This window comes from Monodon monoceros, unplaced genomic scaffold (assembly GCF_005190385.1).
Source record: "Monodon monoceros isolate NGI ecotype Baffin Bay Population unplaced genomic scaffold, NGI_Narwhal_1 Super_Scaffold_13, whole genome shotgun sequence".
NCBI lineage: Eukaryota > Metazoa > Chordata > Mammalia > Artiodactyla > Monodontidae > Monodon > Monodon monoceros.
The window spans coordinates 73,976,705-73,999,803 of NW_021703769.1; the positions used below are offsets into that span (position 1 = coordinate 73,976,705).

The window sequence follows — 23,099 nt, forward strand, 5'->3', positions numbered from 1 at the left end:
TCCTCCAGGTGGTCATTCCAATCATTAAAAGCCCAGAGACAGGAGACTGCAATCAGGAGTCATGTTAAAATCTTCATGAGGGGGGCTTCCCTGGTGGCGCAGTGGTTGGGGGTCTGCCTGCTGATGCAGGGGACGCGGGTTCGTGCCCCGGTCCGGGAGGATCCCACGTGCCGCGGAGCGGCCGGGCCCGTGAGCCATGGCCGCTGAGCCTGCGCGTCCGGAGCCTGTGCTCTGCGACGGGAGAGGCCACGGCGGTGGGAGGCCCGCGTACCGAAAACAAAAAAAATCATGAGGAACAGGAGAACGGCTCATATCTATGAAGAGGTTGTGTGTGTGTGTGTACTGCATGCAGTACACACCACACATCTACAAACATAAGCACGTGGGGTGCGCGAACACACACAACACCTCTGTAGCTTTCAGGACTTTCTCTTGGGCTGTCAAAATGTTAGAAGCAGAGGAAAGTAAATGCTTCTCTTTGACATCTGTAAAAAGGTAGTAGTGCTCAAAACCAGTTGTATAAAAATTATCAGGAAGCTTTTAAAAAAATACAGATGCTGTGGCCCCCACCCCAGATAGACTGCATCAGACCCTCTCTCCTGTGCTGGGTATCTGGGAACTGACAGTGTTTGGCTTGTGGGACGAGGGCTGTACCACCCACTTCATCACCATCTGATCCCTCCAGGCCGGCATGCTTGCTCTTGACTCCAGGTTGTGCCCAAAGGAAAGCCTGGTGTTTGGGGTAAGGAATTTAAAAAATCATCATTTGGGGACCCTTCCAAATTTCACAACACTTCCGTTCAGCTTGTGTCAGGAAGAAGTGCCCTAGGGGATGAAGGCTGAGCCCCGGGTTCCAGTGGAAAAAAAATCACACCTCTTATCCTCTGGCAGGTTTTCTGGCAAATCCTGAGCTTTTGGAAGAGAAAGATAGCCTCCCTCCTTCCCCAAGCGATTCTCCCTCACTGCGCTCCAAGGAAAACTAGTGAAAGTTAACATTTACAGAGCACTTACTACGGACCAGGCACTGAGCCAATTTCATTATTACAAAACTCTAGGTGGAGCTGTTGTTACCCCCATTTGGCAGATGAGAGAACCAAGGCTTGTCCATGGCTCCAGGACAGTAAGGGACCGTCAGAAACAAGCCCAGGCCATCAGACTCGGAGGCCCAAGTGCTTGACCACTGGCCACCACACCTTCCAACCAGCTCTGTCACGTGGCCCACAAAATACACAGGGAGCGGGTAAATGGAAAGAGAATTATTTTTCATCTCCACATTGATTTCATAACCAAACGGGGGGTGTTTCTTAGCACAATAGGCTGCTGCCAGTGGTAGACAAAGAGAGGAAACAAGAGAAAATATAGGCCAAATATGTGGAAATATGCGCGTTGCCTCTTTGTGCTCATGATACCAATTCACTTCCAGTGGGGGATTGGAATAATTGCTTAACTTGGGTGATTAAGGTGTCAAGTGCTGCCTCTTTTCTTTGCACTAACTGCAAAGACGAACGATCCCACATCTAAGACGCAGTGTTTCCAGCCTTCTCTAATCTTCCACCCAAGTTTTACAAAAGTCCTCCATGTCCGCTGACATTAACGTGAGGTGTATTCACGTGGCTGTGAGGGGAGGGTAAGGGATGCTTTGCCCAGTGTCTCATCAAGCCTCTTCCATGTATAAGAATGCCTCCTGCACTTATGGAAAGCTCTGCTTTTCTAGCCCCTTTCCCAGTCCCTTCCATGTTAATTAGTAAGGGTATCATTTTATAAATTACAGCTTCGTATCAGAGGAAAGCAGAGTTTATCCTAATTCAGTCAGCTGTGTGAAATACAGTACCCTAACTTTAGACCGCCAGTTCTGCAGATCCCTACAGAGTAAGAGAATGACAGGTCTTCCTGAGAGAAATCCCAGCGGGTCCTTGCAAGTCTCACTTTTGCCTCTGACAGCATCCCTGGCGGGGTTGCTGAAGGCATCCCAGGACACGGAGTGGCATCTTTTCCACCACTAGCAATTCAGATTTGAATGCGAATCCTCCAAGCAGCACATGAAGGCAGCCCAGGTTAGTCTGGGGCTCTGAGGGGGGCCCAGGCAAGAGGCTCCGGCACAGGGGAGGCTGACAGGGGCCCAGGCTCCGGCTTGGAGGAGAAGTCTGGGAGGGTAGTGTTAAAGTCGATGATAAACACCAGACGATCTCAGTCCAAAAGGGGAAGCCTGACAGTCTTAACTGTAACAGGGCCAAGCAGGCACGACTGCAATTACAGAGTCTTGACTGTTCCTGCCGGGAGCCCTCTGGAGGAGAGCCGGGCGGCAGGGCAGCTGTGAAGCAGCTCCTGAGTAGGAAGAAGAGGACCTGCAGGGCCACCACAGTCCACAGGAAAAGCGACTGGGGTGGCCGAGGCAGGAAATGCACACATGTCAGAGGACCACTCCCAACGGCCCTCTGTGCCCCGTCATCGCCCCTCCCGCGGACTTGCCTATGGACATCTTATTCTCCTTCGTTGTCCTGACATCACCCCGAACTCGGAGCCGTGGGTGACGGCTACCTTCCCACTGCCCATTCCTCTGGGCCGACACTTCGCTGCTTCCCACACTCAGAGGCGAAAACCTGGGCGGCAAAGACTCGGGGACTCAGATCCCAGCAAACAACTAGTGCTGCTCTCAGGGTGCAGGAAACACCTTGGCCCCCAGACACCTCTGAAAGCCACAGGCGGCGCTGATAATTCTCGACATTACCAGAGTTAGTGACCATCTAGACAGGGGCTGCTAGACACCCGAAGAGAGTCTGAGGCAACTGGACTGGGGCTCGGTCCAGGCATCAGGACTCGTACAGCTCCCGGGGCATTTGCAAGCACAGTCAAGGTTGACACTGCTGATCAAGACGCCTAGGTGGAACGCAAAACTGAACGTCCTTGCCACCTTCTGCCACTGCTGGAGACTGTGACACTTCCTGAAGTCACACTGCCTTTTAAGGAAATAAGGTCTGCTTGGCTGTGAAACCTCGAGGAAGCCTCGTCCCTTTGGAGACGTGCTACTCACTTGGAAAGTGAGATCAACGATCACCTGTAAAAGATCTCCAGCAGGGGCCAGAAGTACCAGTCCCTCCCTGGATGCCTGCGACGCCTGATGGAACGAGATGACTACTGCCCTGTGGGACGTGGCCCGGACGGCTCTGGGGGCCAGCGAGCTCGCTTGAATGCTGAGCCCCTACGTGTCTCTGGCACCCACGACCCACTGGCTGCCTGAGGCACTGGGGGACTGACTTCCAAGGAGCTAGGACTCCTGAGGGCTGGAGAAAGGAAGCTCCTACTTGTCAGTTAAACAAAAGAATAATCCACAGCCCCCTTTCCAGTGTGTACTTTCACTGTCATCCAACAGCCCATTACCATGTCACAGCGCAGCGCACCCTTCCGTAGGTCACTTTGTTTAAAATGACATGGATAATGCACATGTCAGCAAGCTGACAGTCCTAGCCGTCCTTCAGAGATAAAAACCTCAAGGCGAGAGCCTGCTCTTATCTGGGGGACACGCATTGGTCTATCACCCAAGTCAGACAGAACATGATTTCTCCAGAGAGCACTTTTCTCATTTCCTGATTCTAAGGAAATCAAATAAGCACCATTTGTCTTCATCTGAATATGCTTGACCTGCTCAAATGATGATGTCTCGCATTTTATAACGGGCTACCTATGCTGAATTCAAATTAACGACAGCACAGAACAAGAGCCTTTAGATCGCTCTTGGAGGCTGGCAGCAGAGAAGGAGGGAGAATTCTAGGCTTGACGGCAAGATCCTACCAAATACTAACCACAGGATTCTGAGTCAAATCCACCAGCACGTAGGAGGTGAGAGTCAGAGAACAGGGCTCAGGAAAGCCAGCTGTGCGGGACAGATCCAGAAGCTGGGGACGGGAGGACTGGTACCTCCCTCTTGGTGCCAAGCAATATGGAAACCACGGTATTCAGGTAACTCTTTTCAAAATACATAGAGTGGGAATAAAATTGGAAAGAAATTTGGTTGGGGGGTTGGGACAGCTAGAAAGAAAGACCAAACAGACAAACAATCCCTTTGCCTCAGACAGCAGAACGCTCACTTTACCAGGTTGTGATCCTATCTTCCGGAAGCCCCCAAATCGAGCTCCTTTTCTTGATCCGTGTCGAACTGGATACAAAGAGGCTGGTGGCCATCAGCCTTGAAACAGAGGATGTACCTGCTGGAAGAAGTGCCCTCCCCCCGACCACCCACCTGGACGAGAAGAGAGTGGTTCCCACCTGACAGCCCCAGCCCACCTCTTCCCCGCATGAAGACACTCCTAGAAACAAACGATTAACATTTCTATCAAGAAGACCAATATGTGCAGAAAAGCAGGAAGAAGCATATGGGTCAGTAAAAGAAATGCAGGAACGACATTATAAATGCATACATGCTAGCAGGTTTAATGTTCCAATCAAGGATAAAACAAGAAAAATCAGATGGCTATTAAAATAAACAATTTCCTCTTTTAAAAGCTTCTATAAAGTGAAAACATAGTGTCACATATACGCAACATTAAAGGGATTATTTTTAAAAAGTGGGGCTCACAAATTCAATGTTATTTCTTATCACAGGCAATGTCACTGTGTGAATAAAGCCTGTCTCTGCAGAAGAGAGGTGCTGTCAACACGCAGCTGGCACCCCCCGCCCTGAGGCTGTGAGAGGGAGACACGGTGTTCAGGGTGCTTGTGTACTATACCCACAGTGGGGGGATGAAGGGGGGCTTACCTTCTCTTCCTGGTCACTATCGCTGTCACACTGAAAAGGAAGACAAGAGAAGAAGCATTAGTGCAAAAATCGAGTATGTTTTTGCTATTGCTACAGAAAAAAAAAAAGCAAGACAAGTAAAGGAAATAGGAAACGTTGTCTGAGCTAAAAAGTTTCTTCAGCTCAAGTGCTGTAAATAGAAACAGAAGCAAAATGCCGAGAAGTTGTTCTGTTGAATTCATCTGATGCCGGTGCTCCGTGGCTCGTTCTGTGGTCAGTTGGTCACACCAGTGAGCACCCCCTGCTGCACGGCGGAGCCAACCAGGCCATGAGATTAAGGTAAATCAAGATTATTCAATGGGATTCAGAGCGAAATCAATTTCTTAATGGAGATGTTCTACCTTCAGCTAATGTGAATGGAGTGCTCTCTCTCTCTCCTGGTGCTTTTCTAGAGGAAAAGAGGTAAACCTTTGGGCACTTCATTCTCTCATCTGGGCTTTGAAAGAAACAGAACACGTTCAGCAAGGCTCACCACTTGTGATCGCCCAGAGAAAAGAGGGAATATTCTCTATTAAAAACATGTCAAGAACAAGAGGTCAGGGTAACAAATCAATGATATGGGCAAAAAAGAAAAAAAAAGTTTTAGGGCAGGAGACTCACACCGTATCTAACAGATTCCAAATTCCAACTGTTGACCTCGGTTTCAGAAGACCAGAGAATGATAGTTAACTCAAAGCTTTGGGTTCCTCATTAGAAGGAAAGGAAAAAAAAAGAACACAAATTTTATTAAAAACCAAGAGTGTTTTGTTATCTAATATTGGATTTTCTTTTCTTTTTTAGGCCCTCTCTCTACTCTTCCTAGTTTTATATCTTTGGGCCAAGTATGTCCGCCCAGCTAAGCTTATTTCCTTATTTTTCAAAGAAAATAATGATGTTGGGTGAGATTGTCATTAAGATGACAAATTAATTTCTCCAATAATATGTGTTGAAAGCTTAAGCCTTATGACAGGCTATAATGAAAATGGAATCAAAGATTCTGCTCTCATGGAATTAACAGACTTAATATTAGTTAATCGAGTTTAATAGACTGAGACCTAAATGATTTTAACAGAGAAGCAAGTTCTGTAATAATAACTAACATCTGTGAGTGCTTACTATGTGCTATATACCATGCTAAGCATTCTACCTCAATTATTTTATGTAGTCTTCCACAGATCCTATAAAGTGAGTCTTACCATCCCCACTTCAGAAGTGAGACAACTAAAGCACAGAGAGATGACGTAACTTGCGGGAGTTACGAGAGTATGCAGCAATCGTAAAACTAAACTTGAACTCAAACCAAATGTGAGTCTACAGCTTGCCCCCTTCACCATCACAGGACACTTCCTCTTGAGGATGAAGTTTAAACTCCTTCAAGTGGCATTCAAGGCTCCGGGCAGATAGCCCCCAAACCACTTTTCACACCGACTGTTTCCAGTATTTGATTTTTAAAAAGCGGGTGTGTTCTGTCAGAGTAAACACTCAGCATGTAAATACATCCATTCGTTCACGCAGCAGCCCTTGATTAGCGCCGCAAGCTGCTCAGACATTCAGTCAAGACACAGGACTGGTCCCTGAGCAGCTTTCAGTTTCACAGTCGAGGTACCCAGTGTGACGTGATCAGAGATATACCTACTCCGTGAGGATGAATCTTCCGTGGGGTGGAGGAGAGATGGTGTGCCGTGGGGAAAGGCCCAGGTCACGGGGAGGCCGGGTTGGCAACCCTTACAGTGTCTAGACCAGCATGGTGCATGGCTTGAGAAAGGGCAGAACAGATGGCAGAGCAGTTCTGAGGGGAGAACCAACAGGGCTTGATAATACATGGATGTGGGAAGCAAGCAGGAGGGACGAGTTTACGGCGATGCCAAGGTTTTTTAGTGTGGCCACCTGGACAAGGGAGCTGATGTAGCTATGAACAGAGACAGGAAATAAATGTGCTTATACGGCAGCCACTGCTGGCTACACACCCACAGCCATTCACAACCCCCTTCTCCCTAGTCTGTACCTTGTCCTGACATTTCAAGATTGAAAAAGCCAGATATTCTCTCTTTCCCAGCTTTCCTTGCAGCTAAGGGTGGCCATAAGACCCACTTTTGGGACTTGAGGAAATGTCTGCTGAAGGTTCTGGAAAACCCCTTTCTCCTCAACAAAAAGGAGAAAAGCAGGAAGCACTGCCTCTTTCCTCTGAGCATCACTGCATGAGGACGTGATGTCCAGATCTGTGGCAGCCATCTTGCAAAAATGAAGCCAAAGGCTGAAGTACAAAAACAAGGGAAGAAAAATCTGGCACAAGTGAGACACGTGAACCAACCTCAGAGCAGCCTGCCTCCCTACTTTTTCGTTCAGACAACAATAAGTCACCTTATTGTTTAAACCACCATTAGGGTGTTTTCAGTGCAAAGTAACAAAACCCCCATCCAAATGGACATCTTGCTGTATTAAGATTCAATTTGGGGGCTACTTCTTTCCAGCCTAAGCTGTCTGTACAATCAGCATCAGGAACTCACACAGCAACCTCATGGCCTGGAGAGCTGTAACATTTTCTGCTCTTCCCACTGGTTCCTCAATACCACGGGTTTATCAGAGGTTTGGTGACAGTGCTTTAACCACTGCATTGTCTTCAACCAGGCTCCCCACCTCAGATCGTCTTAACTTACTTTCTTCTGCCTGATGAGCGATTGCTCTGTTACAATAAGTCAGGCCAGCTGAGAAAGAAAATGGGTGAGATGAAGACCCTGAAGGCCTCCAACAGCAGACGGATGAAGAGCAGCTGTTCTCCTGACTGTGTAGTTTCTCCATTGCCTTGAATTAACTTGAGGTTCCTAAGTTCCGGCACATTTTCGAGAGTGACAAAGCATGAATCAGGAGGGGTGTGCAAGAGAAAAGAGGATTTTGCCAGGCAGGCTCATTTCCCCAGATGTTCACAGCCCGCCTTGTGAGGTACTCAATGGCAGCTGAAGGCCGAGGCAGAGGATTTGCCCGCACCCCCAAGGACTGGTGTGCAGGGGATAGAAGGAGTGGGGAGGACAGCAGGGGCAAAGGATCACCACTGTCCACGCCCCTCCCCCCACCCTAACAGCAGTATGTCCCTGGGAATGGTTATTTCTATCAAAGTGTCAAGCTTCCTGCTTTCCAACAGTCCAGTTCTAATTTCAAGGTCCACTTAATTCTGCATCAAGTAATTACTGATATACCCAGAAGCACCTTGTCTCCAGAGTTAAGCATATGGTGAAGAACTGAGACCTACTGGTATCCATTATGGAAGCAGCACGGATGCCAAGCCGATTAAAAATGCTCAGGCTCCCCACACAACATGCCGGGTGAGTGACAGCCCCTCGACAAGGCCAGTCACAGAGTCTGCCAAAACAGTCTGTGCTGCACTGGGGCCCACATGGTGCGCTGAGAAAACAGTTCCATTTCTGGTATTAAATTCCCATACTGACCCGAGGACTTTGCCGTGAGCTCAGCAGGAACGCACCATCCAATTTACAGCTCCGCTCTCTGGAGCCTCGAGTGCCAGCCCCTGGCAGAGACGAATGATGGTCAACCCCTCCAGCTCATAAATTATGCAAAGGCAATAAAGGCACTCAGCAAACAGCGCCCAACGTTTGCCTAGCCTGGCTCCTAACACGCTCTGCAAAAGCCAGAAGCTCGACACATACAAGAGGTCTATTCCACTCATAAAGGGGGTTTGTTGACAAGCCCAGACGGAAAGCGAGCCACAGTCCTAAGGAGTCTTTCTGCTTCGCTGGCCTGCTTTATGAAAAAGGGAGGCTGTTTTATAGAGTCGGTGTGGGTAAAATTCATGGCCTCAAATTCACATTTAATACACTGTACGGCTTTCACACCCCAAGTTCAATACGTTGTGGATTTCTGGCCAAATGATTCTTGGTCTTGAAAGGTTAAAAGAAGAAGTGTCTGCTCCTCACTCCCTAGATACCCACTCCAATTTATGAGAGTTCACATACAGCCACCTCCTGAGTCAGGTTTATGTTCTGCATGAGGCCCGGAAATGGAAAAGGCATGTCAAATGCAGAAACGGGATCCCAGCTGATTTGACCATTTTAAGCATTTTGACATCGGGGTCCTGTATTGGTTTATTAGCAAACAGGTTGCACGCTAACGACCAGCTTGACATGACAGAGTACTCTCCAGGACTAGATTTCAAAGCCCTTTGTGAACAGCTGAAAATATTTTCCTCCATTTTAAAAGCCGGACAGGGAAGAATTCTCGATCACTCAGCCTTCACACAAAGACATGACCCCCAACCCACCAAAGACAAGAGAGGGAAAGAGGAGGCATGAAATCCAAGCCACATGCCTCGAATGCAGAATCAGAAAGAGACCAGCTCCTAACCTGAGTACCTCCGGTCATTCCAACCCATCACACTCAACTTCCTCTCCACCTCCTCTTCCCTCTAGTTTCCCAAATTAGAACCAAACCTTTGGAGGTACCTTCTTCCTTTCCCAGACAAGCCCCACCTCTTATACTGTGCAAATAACCAACCAACACCCTCCCCAAGATCCTCTCCTTTTGAAAATTAATACATACGTATTAAATAGATTTTTTAAAAATCACCCATCAGCCCACCATCTACAAATAAACACTGTTAACACATTTGTATAATTCATTCCTGTCTTTCCTCCATTCTCTACATCCTTCACTCACAAATGTTAAGAAATGAAAATAAAGTCCTAGTATTTGGTAACCTGCTTTGTTTTTACCTAATATGTCAAATATTTTAGTTGAATGAGTAATATTTGCCAGTAGCATCGCATTTTTTAAAAGGCTGCACTGTAATGGATTGTAAATAATCTAGAAAAAAAATTCCCTAGTGCTGGAAATTTGGAATGTGTCCATTGAACATGCTGGAATTTTTCCCTTGTACACATTCACCAATATTGCGCTTTCCTAGTATCTGTTCACAGCCCTTCCTTTTCTGCATATTCTTTAATGTCATTGTTTCCCTAGAGTTGCATCTGCAGGTCTATCGTTTCTATATGATTTCCACGGGAGTCCTTAAAGATTCCCTTGGTTCCAGCTACCATGTATATGTTGAGACTAAAAAAAAATCTCTATGCCTACCATTTGCCAGCTATGTGACTTTGAGAAAGTTATTTAAACTCTCTGAGTTTCAGTTTACTTATCTGTAAAGTGTGGGTAATGACGGCATTTCCCTCCTAAGGAGATGAGAATGAAGTGAGTTAATACATGTAAACAACTCAGACATAGTACGGAGTAAGTGTAGACAATTAATGTTAGCCAGTACTAACAGATGTTTTTGTTTGCTATACCCCCTTCCTGAAGCCCTATAAACACCTCAGGCTCAAGTATCCATCTAAATCCAGATACACCATCTTCTACTCACCCCACACCTGCCCCCTCCCGTGCTGTTCCTGGTAATGACGTCACCATGCAATCACTCAACTGCCCGAGTGAAGAGTCTTGTCAGCCTCCTTGATTCCGTTCTTGAGCAGACCTATCTTTCTCTCTCACCCCACATTACTGATTCAACTTTCTAAATCCTCTCCATCTTCATGGCCATGGCCGCTGCTTTAGTTCAGGCTTTTATTTTATCATTACAAGAGGCTAATGACTGCTTTCCAGGGCCTACGGTCTCTTTCGTTTCTAATCCAAGTCCTTACTGACCGGAGTGGATTTCCTAAATTCCAATTTGATCATGACACTTCCCATGGCCGAGAGGGCAATGAAAACTCTTCACGCTGCTTCCAACTCTCCCACTCCCCACTGCTCCTCCAACACAGTGCTTCTCGGGCTTTCTTTGGAGAAGGACCATTTGTTTTTGTTCTAATTTCCAATACGTTTTAGACCAATACTTTGTAAGATATAATAAAAAATAAATTGCTAGAAAAATGAAAAAGCAAAGACACGTAAAAATATGTTACTGTTAGATTTAAGAGATACAAAATTATTCTACTGAATTGCTATAAAAGTTCCCAAATGCTTACTCTCAAGTGCTATACTAACCTCACAGTGGATTAGTTACAAACAGCTCACAGACTGGCCTTGGTCTGCATCTTTGAGTGGTATCACCCTAACACATCCCTCGCTCCAGTCACACCCCAGCACACTCGGTCACACCCTCTGGCCCTTCCATCTTTGCACTTAACAATGCCCTCTGCCTGGAATTCTATTCTTCCAAGTTTCTACCTAAAAACTTGTAATTTACCTTTAAAAACAGAGTTTCCTCTGAATCTTCCAATACTCTTCCTAGAATTTAAGAATTCTTAGAGGGCTTCCCTGGTGGCGCAGTGGTTGGGAATCCACCTGTCAATGCAGGGGACACGGGTTCGAACCCTGGTGCAGGAAGATCCCACATGCCGAGGAGCAACTAAGCCCGTGTGCCACCACTACTGAGCCTGCGCTCTAGAGCCCATGAGCCACAATTACTGAAGCCCGTGAGCCACAACTACTGAAGCCCATGTGCCTAGAGCCTGTGCTCCGCAACGAGAGAGGCAACCGCAATGAGAGGCCCGCGCATTGCAGCGAAGAGTAGCCCCTGCTCGCCCCAACTAGAGAAAGCCTGCACGTAGCAACGAAGACCCAATGCAGCCAAAAAAATAAAAAGGAATTCTTAGAATTCCAGTACTCTTCTTAGAATTAACCGCTTCTGTCTCCATCCCTTACAAAACTGTATTTTCACTGTTGGCCACAACAGTCTTCCCTGCCACAGCGTGCACTCTGTGTAGGTAAAGGGCAGTGCCTTGTTCATCTTTCTCCAGGCCTTGAGATACAGCAGATGCTCAATCATGTTGATAGATCCCTCTCACTCATCTTAAGAATTCTTGGTTTCACGCAGCATAAGCTAACTATGATTTAAAAGACAAGTAATTCCAAAGAAAGAAGGCACAGGAAACACTGACTAACTGCTGAATACAATGGGATGTATGTCTGAACACAATGGGCAGACCTACAATTATTGGCAGAACCAAAGGAGTTGGGGCCCAGGAGAAAATATCTTCCATTAAAAGGCCCAGACGAGACATAATTAGGATTTTATTGTACTTCTTCAGAAGCAAACATTTCTCATTTCCATTTGGGAATCTCAACATCTGTGTTTTAAGACTCTGATACATATAGAAATAAGCTAAGGTCTGCGACACCTCTCTGCCTCACTCAGAATGAGGGAACGAGATGGAATTCCAGGGACCTTGTGATGGAATGCATTCTTAAGCAGAAAGTGGCAGTCATTGAATATATCACACACAATGACATTGAGGAGGGCACTGCTCTCTATTCTGCTCAATGGACCTTGCTGGAACAGTTATTTCGTATCTCAAATCCATTTATCATTGCCACCAAAGATGTCAGGGCTGAACACCACGGCTGAACAAAGTTATTTTATTCTTCTTTCTGCCTAAAGGAAATGAGAGGAAAATGAGGGAGAACCCCAACTTGTAAACTATAGCACCTAACATCAAGTACAATTTCACTTTGCCAGTGACAAAACGAATCGATTCCCCTTTGGGGCAGGCGGTTTCCCTAAGATGGTAAAGACATCCCTCACCTAAAAGCAATTTCAGAAGAAGCCACCTGCAGAAAACATGACACTTACTTTCTTATTTAAAGAAGTGAGGTAGCAGCATGGTGACTAAAAACATGTACACCACCATCTTCCCATCTGCCGAGTTCCTTGTACATGCAAAAACCGGGCAGTGTTTTGTACCACATATGGCAACTCTGATGCTGTCTGTCTTTTATCACTCCGCAAAGCCCTCCTTTCACATTGTTTTTTTAAAATTAATTTATTTTTTATTTTTGGCTGCATTGGGTCTTCATTGCTGCACAAGGGCTTTCTCTAGTTGCAGTGAGCGGGGGCTACTCTTCGTTGTGGTGTGTGGGCTTCTCTTGTTGTGGAGCACGGGCTCTAGGCGAGCAGGCTTCAGTAGTTGTGACTCGCGGGCTCTAGAGCGCAGGCTCAGTAGTTGTGGTGCACAGGCTTAGTTGCTCCACGGCATGTGGGCTCTTCCCAGACCAGGGCTCGAACCTGTGTCCCCTGCGTTGGCAGGCAGATTCTTAACCACTGCGCCACCAGAGAAGTCCCTCACATTGTTTACGTTGTTCTCATACTGGCTTTGGACTGTAAGTGAAATTTAAAGCTATTGGGGCCCTAGAAATAAAAAGAATATTTTAACTCTGAAAATGGTTTGGGTTTTCTCACTGTAAAATGATGTCATTGGTTCCTCTTCCCCTGTATTTCCACAATAACTACGTCTGATCAAATAAAATAGCTCAAAAAAAAAAGAAAGTAGGGGACTTCCCTAGTGGTCCAGTGGTTAAGACTTCGCCTTCCAATGCAGGGGGTGCGGGTTCGATCCCTGGTCGGGGAGCTAAGATCCCACATGCCTCATGGCCAAAAATACAAAACATAAAACAGAAGCAATATTGTAACAAATTCAATAAAGATTTTAAAAATGGTCCATATCAAAAAACTCTTTAAAAAAAAGATAAAAAAAGAAAAGAAAGCCTAATCAAAAGATGTGTGTTCCCAACAATAGTTTAAAAGATAAGAACAAAACTTCTGACAGTCGCAAAATGAGTACATTTGAAAATAATATAAGGTCTATATATTATTAAGGTCAGTCTTCAGCTGTTCGGGAGGTAAAATGGAGAACTTTCAGAAGCTTCTGGAATTTTGTGCTGGTAACCTTATCATTCCTATATGGAGACGCCTCAGAATCTGGCATCTTTTCAAGTTCTCAGCTTGAACTGGCCAGAGTTCAAACAGCCATTGTGATCTGAGGGGGCTAAGAGAAAACTTACTTTCCCTCCAGGGTCTCTCAAATGATCACACATTTTCTCTCAGTAAATAATTTTAAAGTGACTACTGTGCGCCAGGCTCATTCTGAGCACTGATTAGAAGCGCGCATATCCTGCCAGAAATCCAGTCGTCCAGCCTGAAGTACTCCAGCTCACAAATTAATTTTCAATAATTTTTTCCTTTTTGTCACCTGGAAATCCAGGTATAGTAAAAAAAAACAATTTATATGCTGTAAATTTCCACTTAGCTCATTAAAATACCGTGGGGTTTCTGGAAATAGGGGAAGAAATGGATATTTCGCAAACTTCTGAAGTGTTCAGCACTTTTTTTTTTCCTTAGAAGAAAGGAAGTCACATTTTGCCAGGTATAAACATACATAAACCCCAAAGATGAAATGTACTTAAAACCCAGAGCTCACAAGCCTCAGTGATTGCCAAGATGAGAAAAATGAGTTTCTTATCCAAAGGTAAAACAGACAGTCTAGGGCCCAGTGATTTGTAAGCCACCTCTTTTAGGCTTAAGCAACAGATCCTTTGCCTCTCTGTCGTTGATTTACTGATTCGAAGTCATCAATGGCATTAATCCATGCGTGCCTGGGGACCTATTACAAATGACTTTGAAGATGGTGTGAAGGAAGAGTTTATTATGAGACCGCAGTGTTATTACCAGGGAGACCTTCTCTGTTATCTTCTTTGGCAGGATTCTATTTGTGACCCCCTGTAATGCTGCAATTTTCCCTTTCTAGATCATAGTTGCTTGTTCCTTTGGGTGGGGCCTGAGCCCCCTAGGTTTGCTTCAGCTAAAGCTTGGTCCTTCAGAGTCCCGTGTGAGCTAATAAAACCCCAATTTACTGATGAGGAAAGAGGAAAAGCATGTCATGGGTTAAAATAATACAAGAGTCTCTTTTTTCCACTGTGTTGTGATCCACAGAAATCATCCTGAGCCTTTTCCCTTTCTTCTCTGCCTGGGAAGCCAATTGCTTTGATTGCAGTGATATGAGCTAGCTAAAATGACTTGCCCTTGCTTGTGAGGCAAATGGAACATGCTAATAGAACTTATCGCATTACCCGATGCAAAAGTGCCATAGCTCATTACTTTAAGATAAAAGGATATCATTGCAGACGGCAAGCAGAATTGACTTTCTGAGGCCCGACTTGATGACGATTTAATCAACTGCTCTCTTTCACTTCTCATCTCTGCGCCTGTCGGTTTCACAGGTGCCGTTAAATGAGACACTCAGAAAGTGAGCGGAGGGAAAGAAATTGCTGTCATTACTTTTCAAGAAAGGAGGTATGCAAATTTTCGACAGAAAGATTGCGTTCATAATGGGTCTGGTAAAATACAAGGATCATGCTTGACAGGTGAGGGCAAGCCATTTGTATGTCCTTAAAGCAGAGCAACCTTCCTCATTTAGAAATGTGCTCGGTAAGAGAAACGACAAAGGAGAGGCCTGGCGGGGCCAGGGGAGCGGTGGGGTGGGACCACACAGGGTTGGCCGGCACTGGTCTGAGTTCTAGAAAGGGGGAGGGTGCTTAAGTCTTAGGGAAGCCAGAGCCAGATGAGCTAATAACAAAGCCTGGTTGCTCTTCGTCTGAACCAAAATGCCAACAAGCTCTTGAAAAGGCCACCTTACTCTCCTTCATCTGTGACCGTGGAGCCAATTGGCCTAGGTTCAAATCCCGCCTCTACCACCTGTGATTTGTCTGTAGGGCTTTGGACAAACAAGCTGCCTTTCTGCGCCTCAGTTTCATTAGCTATCAAATGCGGTTATTGACAGCATCAACCTCATGAGGTTGCTGAGAGCATTCACTGCATTAATAAACATATAGTAATAATATATATAATAAATATATAGGTAGTACACATAAAAGGGATTAGAACAGTGCCTGACACACAGGAAGAGCTCAAGAGGTGTTAGAGATCATCTGTTCATTCATTATTCAACAAAGAGTGAGGTTTTAATTAAAAAAAAAAATGTTTTTAAGAGTATGTGTGTTGGGACTTCCCTGGTGGCGTAGTGGTTAAGAATCTGCTTGCCAATGCAGGGGACAGGGGTTTGAGCCCCGGTCTGGGAAGATCCCACATGCCGCAGAGCACCTAAGTCCATGCGCCACAACTACTGAGACTGAGCTTTAGAGCTTGCGAGCCACAACTACTGAGTCCGCCTGCCACAACTACTGAAGCCCACGCGCCTAGAGCCTGTGCTCCACAGCAAGAGAAGCCACAGCAATGAGAAGCCCCGTGCACCAAAACAAAGGGTAGCCCCACTCGCTGCAACTAGAGAAAGCCCGTGCGCAGCAACGAAGACCCAACGCAGCCAAAAATAAATGAATGAATAAATAAATAAATTTATTTTTTAAAAAAAGAGTATGCGTGTCAGGTGCTGGAAATCTAACTGCCTCTAGTTTAGATAGAATATAATCCTCCACTGATTTCACATATATGTCTTGTTCCCTGGCAGATGGTGAGTTCCTCAGAGAGTAGTCTGGTGTCCTAGGAATCATCACAGGGCTTAGTGCAGTTTTAAGGATCCTAAAAGATGCTCAACAACGATTTGATGATTTATGGACTCCCTCCCCCTCCCTCCTTCAACGCATTCCACATATCAGATACTTCCTGTGGAGCTCCAGCCCTCAGAGGAAGCTCCTCTCAGCAGTAGGAAATGTCTGTCTTTCACTGGGAGCCTCAGGCGATCACCATGTGCCCCAGCCAGGGGAAGGACTGGTGCAGCCACTCTGCAAGGACAGCCTGGCTTGAATCACCTTCAGGAAGGCAGAATAAATCTGAACAGATTAGATGATCAGGGTGGTAGGGACAGAGGTGTTTTTTCATCCACTGCACCTTCAGTAGGTAATTGTTCTATTTTCTCCAAAACGCAAAGTAAAAGCATCTTTCTTAAAGTGCTTGTAACTCCAAGTTCTTTTTCCCTAGGTAATGAAGCTGCTGCAAACCATTCTTCCTTCAAGCCCCTAAGGTTGTGAGGCACTGAATGTAAACTCCTGCTTTCCATGCTAAGTGGTGCCTACACGATTCAATTCCCTGTCAAACGGACAATGTCCACCTCTGGCAAAAAAATTTTTAAAAAGGGAAAAAGAGGCGGAGCCACAACAGCAGAGCAGCTCTGAGCTGCCGATTCCGGAAAAGCCTGGTTCCTATCTCTGCAGCATAGCTCTTTCTGGGGAGGGATTCTCACTAGGCACTATCTCAAAGCATTTTCCCCTAAAAATGCCAACCCACAGCTATCAGTCATTAAAAAAGGATGTCCCAACAACAGCCCTGGAAGGGAAGTATGATGACCCCTCCATTTTCAAGATGAGAAGTGAAGGCTTCCAAGGGCAGAGGTAGTACTGGAACCCAGTTCTGTCCTCCAAAGTTCATGTTCCCAGCAAGTATCTTCCTGACTGATGGCTTGGCAGAGGGTAAGTAGAGGCAAGCTGAAACTAAAGAGGTTTCGATGACGTAAGCAACAGTGAATGCAGCCCATCAGCCATGTTTCCACTCTCCCTGAGATGGCTCTCCCTTAAGAGCAGGACCTAGCACAGAACCCGCACATAGCACGTGCTTATTAAATCTCACGCTGACCTCAGTTCAGATTCTGACCCCTCAATTTAGCAGTCATGCAGTCTTGGGAAAGGTACTTACATCTTGGAGCCTACCTTTTTTTTTCAACCTGTAAAGGTGGATGATGCATACTCCAGAAGATTTTTTTGAGAATTAAATAAGTTCAAGCATGTGAAAGTAGCCAGAGAGAAATTCTAATAGTGTTTTCCAACTCCTTCCTGAAAGATACGTTATATCACACACAGAAATGAGGTAACTTAATAGTCATTTAAATGTTGGGTTGGATTTTTCCATCATTTTATTGCCAGAGGGGAAATCATATTCTGTAAGGATTTCTGCTTGGGAGGCGTTTGAAGACTTGATACTATGCTACACAGAAACGGAAACAATAACCCAAACAAACAAAAGCAGAAACTATCATTCCCGCTCAAAGAAGAGAACAACTGGAATGAATGGCTTTATTTCATGGATAAAGTACCAACAAGGAAAGACCCTTTAGAATTCAATTTTCTAAGCATTCCTGTCGGTTCTTGATGCACAGTTTGGGAGGTTAATATAGTTTGGACTTATTCTTCAGTCAAATAGTAGTCAGTAACTCTGTGTATAGGGACTAAAGTAAAATGCATAGATCTAAGATTTTGAATCTAAACTTGTAGGTTATGCATAGTGCAAACTATGTCTTATGGGCTTTGACATTATTAAGATGTTCATTGAAATTCAAACTGGAAAAGTAAATAAATGGACAGATACACAGAATAAACATCAAAAACATCAAGAGGCACTATTGGTGCAACTAGGAAGCCAGCCATTTTGGAATTTGTCCAGAGATCCTGACCAATCAGAATTAGGAGCTACTTGGATAGCCCTTTGCACAGATTTATTTATATGCAAGGCCTATTTAAGGATGGAGCTAACAAAATTAGCCAACCGAGTAACCCTGGGAAGAGATCACACTTCTGAAAACATTAACTCTGGTAACTACAAAAATGGGGATTAGTTGAGAGAATATAACTAAAGTGCTTGTCACTTAGTAGGAACTCAGCAGTTCAGCAGAGGAGGTCTACCTCTCTGGGACACGTGGACATGTCTGTTCTCTCTTCCATATGTATGGACTTCTCTGGCCATTATTTTAGCTGCTGGTTTCCAGTACCTCCAACACTATGTCAGTTTCCCCAAACATCTCTCAGAGTTTGCCTGCATCTTGCTCTTCCTAAACCTGGCACCTAGTAGGTGCTCAATAAATGTGTGTGAAAGAATGAATTCATAAACTACAGGAGCCAAACATCTCAGGGAGGGCTTCCCTGGTGGCGCAGTGGTTGAGAGTCCGCCTGCCGATGCAGGGGACACGGGTTCGTGCCCCGGTCCGGGAAGATCCCACGTGCCACGGAGCAGCTGTGCCCATGAGCCATGGCCGCTGATTCTGCGCGTCCAGAGCCTGTTGCTCCGCAACGGGAGAGGCCACAACAGTGAGAGGCCCGCATACGGCAAAAAAAAAAAAAAAAAAAATCTCAGGGAAAGTGTCACAAGAAGTGTCTAATGAAGGAGGTCAATAAATAAACAGTAGTTGATGGAATGGATGTTAAGGTGTTTGAAGATGGTGGGTGTCTGAGAGTGTCTATGAGAAAAACATGAACATAATTTTGAGGTTAAAAGTAAATCCTAAAAGAATAACACTGTACACTTGTAAAAATCCGATTTTAAGGTTATTCTTTTAAGGAAATCAGGAAACTCAAAATCCTAAAGTATTTCTTCTTACATTTGACTCACTTCAAGCCAACGAAAGCAACTGGAATTAAACAGGAAAAGGGAGCAGGGTGCTCTCATATTGCTGAAACATAATGGCCACATTATCAACTTCCCACCAATCAGATTTTCTGTTTTATTTTTAAAATGCAAGACGGTGAAAGGAATAGAAATATGGTTTGGGGCAAACTGATGTACAAACATTAGAACGTAGTTCAAGGAGATCTGAAGACGTGTTGGACTGCCATCCCATAGGACCCAAATCCTGATTCCTTTTCTTCTTCTCTTTATTAGGTACTTCACTTTTGCCCCTCTTAGAATTCATTATTTTCATAACTGGGATTTTAAACTGAATTGTACCTAACAACAGTCTTTATTTTAGGGTGGCTTGAAAAGCCCGTCTTCTATGTCATAAACAAGGAAGGGTAGGATTACTATAAATTGTCTGCAAGAAAATACAAATTGCCAAGATAAAAACACCCACTGGCCTGCCAGTCTCAAGTTTCCTGTTTTGACATACTATATGCAGTAATTTGGTATCCACAATCTCTTATTAGAAAATGAATGTGCTATTTTTCTGAATGCTGCAATTACAATAATTGAATTTAAAATGGGGATTGAGTTTCTCTATTTGGAGGAAAAGAATAATTGTGTATTTCTGATTAAAATCAAGGGGACTGAAAAGAGGTTGTACAAATTCCAGCTTCAGTCTCCCTGAGTGACTCCTCGTTGGGCCAGAGAAAAGACACATTCAGATGCAGAGAAATGGACCAGCACCTCAGCAGCAGGCACTGTCTTTGGCCTCATTTGCTTTGTCTCCTGGCCTGAATTCAGTCACAACACCCCTGCGACAGAAGCAATCAGAACACCAAGGCATTGTTACATTTTAAATGGCAGCCATGCTGGAGTTCCCCACTGTGTCAAAAATTAAGAGTTAAAATGCAAGGAAAACAAACATCTCTTTGTGTTGAAAATGCCTGTCCCCTTTTAGACTGCCAACATTTTGGAGTGGTCTTTATTTCTTCATTATAGGACCTCTCCTCTGGGTGGGGGAAATATAACGGCAGAAGGAGTAGGGGGAGAAGGGAACTAATACTATTTTCTAAAGGGCTCAGCTTCTTTTGTTTTAGCAAATAATTATATAGAAAGTCACCTTTAAGGTTCGGATGTAAGAAAGAAAAAGGGATGAAGAGGGCTATCTTGCCTTTGGAATGCCTTTTTATTTTATGTTTGATTGGTACCCTTCAGTCTTCTGAAACCCCCGTTTATTCAAATGTGAAGGTAAAATTTAGTCTCACAAGTCCTCCTAAATGTTCCTTAAAATATAGCTTCTTATGGAAAAGAAAATTTCCAACACAAGGTGAGCCAAGGATTGTCTCTTTGTACTGCTTACTATGTTTTTAGTGGCATTATTGAGATATAACTGACATGAATAACCTGTCCGTATTTAAAATGCACTATTTGATACACACATGTATACACCTGTGAAACCATCACCACAATTAGGAGAGTGAACACATCCACTGCGCTCAAAAGCTTCCTTGGTGCTCCTTCGTTAATCCCCCCATCCTCTCCCTCCCTGAACCACCTATATGCCTCTCCTTGCAACCACTGATCTGCTTTCTGTCACTATGGATTAGTTTGTGTATTTTCTAGAGTTTTATATAAATGGAATCATACAGTACGTACTCTTTTTTTTTTTTCTTAAACATCTTTATTGGAGTATAATTGCTTTAAGTATGTACTCTTTTTGTCTGGTTTCTATCATTCACTGCTTACCATTTGGACGCCTAATTAAAAGGGGGGCCTCCTAGCTCCAACGTGGAAGGCAGCCCTCAGAGACTGCCTTGGCCAGGGTTTTACTGTCATCTCCCAGGAACAGGCCCGATTACTTGGTCTTAGTTTATTCTTAGGCTTTATTATGTACTTCAGTAATCAATAAGCACTTCTGTGGCAGAGGGTTTATTTTACCCTCTAAATCCAAGGAGGAGAGAATGATATTAAGACATCAGTATGGATGGGCTCTGCTGCTCTGTAACCTACGAGGAGAACGCAAGCAACGGGTTTAAATCTAGGAAGGTTACAGAGCAGTCACAGCCCCTGGCTGGATGGCAGGGGTCGTAAAAGACTCAGGCAAGATCTACAGCAATGCACTGTGAACTGATGGGACTCTCAGAGCAAAAATCCCAACTGAACAGGCATGCTGGTCATCTCCCCGGAAAGAATTATAAGCACTGGCTTGAGTGGAATGTGAAGAGCCGCTCTCAAAAGTCCAAAATATTTCTTAACAGAACAAATGAAATGGTAGAGAACAAATACTGATTGCAGGCTGGCTGTGTAGAAAGCCGTGCTCTGGTTTAGGAAGAAGCCTACTTGATAGTCGCCTGGCAGTCCCAGGAGGCTCTTAATTCTCTTTCCTGCAACTCCTGGCCCCAGGGCTCTGTGGTAATGATCACTGGAGCATCTTTTCTCTAGCTAGCCCTTGGAGACTCATCCTTCCTTTGAAAAGCAGAGAGGTCAATTCATGGGAGAGGAACTATAAATGGCTAATAAACATATGGGGAAAAAAATGTTCAGCTTCACTGGTAATCAAAGAAATGCAGAGTAAAAGGAGATATATTTCTTTTTCATCTGCCAAACTAGAAGAAAAATGTAAACGCTGATACACAGCGTTGGCAAGGTTGTAGTAATGCAGACACTCATCCACTTGTGGAGGAATGTCAGTTTTCTCTCTGCAAAATAATTCTGCAGTGTGCATAAAGAGCCTTAATGTTTTTCATAGTTTAGCTCAACTTTTCTCTTTCTATCTATCCGAAATGGAACAAAAACGTATACATGCATTTGTCCGCAAATTTCATCATGCAGTTAGGAAACAACCCGATAATATGTTCTTTACATGGCTACTGTCAGCACATAGGAAGGGACAGGAAATACGCTATGACACGCTTACATATACTCCCTTTTTTAACCTTACACCTCCTCCTGAACCCCTCCCCACCCCCACGGTGTGGGGTTTAGTATTCCAATTTACAGTGAGAGAGTTAGGACTGCAGACATGAAGTAACTCACCAAGAGTCAGAGAGTTGTGAAAAGAGGTCCCAAGCATTTGAACCCGGGTTTTTCTAAATCTCTGGATGAATCCAGTACACAGACTTCATGAACCTAAATGTCCCCAAATTGAGGAACAGACTGATGCACCTGTGTAGTGTTTACCCATAAAAATAATGTTCCTAAGGAATTTTACTAAAAAGGAAAAAATGATCATGGTCATAGAAAAGTTAAAAGAAAAATCCTAGAAGTGATCTTGGGTGAATTACATATCCTCTCTCAGGTTCAATTTTGTTTTTTCATGAATAAAATAGGGTAATAGTATCTGTCTCTTAAGGCAGAGGTAAGAACATAATCCACGAAAAGTACTGCTTTTATTGTTACTGCTGCAATTAAAGAAGCAAAATGCGGGCTTCCCTGGTGGCGCAGTGGTTAAGAATCCGCCTGACAATGCAGGGGACACAGGTTCGAGCCCTGGTCTGGGAAGATCCCACATGCCGCGGAGCAACTAAGCCCATGCGCCACAATGACTGAGCCTGCTCTCTAGAGCCCGTGAGCCACAACTGCTGAGCCCGTGTGCCACAACTACTGAAGCCCAAGAGCCTAGAGCCCGTGCTCCACAACAAGAAAGCCACCACAATGAGAAGCCTGCGCACCGCAACGAAGAGTAGCCCCCGCTCGCCACAACTAGAGAAAGCCCGTGAGCAGCAAGGAAGACCCAATGTGGCCAAAAATAAATAATAAAATAAAATAAATTTATTTTTAAAAAAGAAGCAAAACGCATTTCATTATATGCACGATATTACTTTGAAATTGCTAAACACACGTAGAAAGAAAAAAAGACTGGAAAAAGATGCACCAAGTGTTAACAGTGTCTATGTCTGAGTGATAAAGAGTTTGGATTATTTTCATGTTTAAATCTCGGTAATTAAAAAAAAATCTCTTTAGTGATGTTATTTTTTAGTTAAAGGAGAAAAAGATACACACATAGAGACATACAAAATGTCACCCATGTGATAGAGTCCCTGAGAGCCTGATGGGTGCTGGTCTCCAGCGGTCATTAGATGGCAAAGAATAATGTCATTGTTTTTCAGAGCAAAGGATTTCTCTGTTCAGAGGGTTTTCCTGCATTTTTGTGGTCCAGCATGTCTAGGTGAGGACTTTTACTGTCCAGCTCATCATATGTGTTTGGAT

General features: G+C 44.6%; 1 protein-coding gene across 1 annotated transcript in view; it reads right to left on the minus strand.

The window, feature by feature from the left end:
- The window catches only part of AUTS2 (activator of transcription and developmental regulator AUTS2), a 1,114,904-nt gene that overhangs the window by 313,531 nt on the left and 778,274 nt on the right, over positions 1–23,099 (minus strand). The window contains 1 exon segment of the mRNA XM_029220383.1: positions 4,754–4,783. Coding sequence (XP_029076216.1) covers positions 4,754–4,783 — 30 coding nt within the window.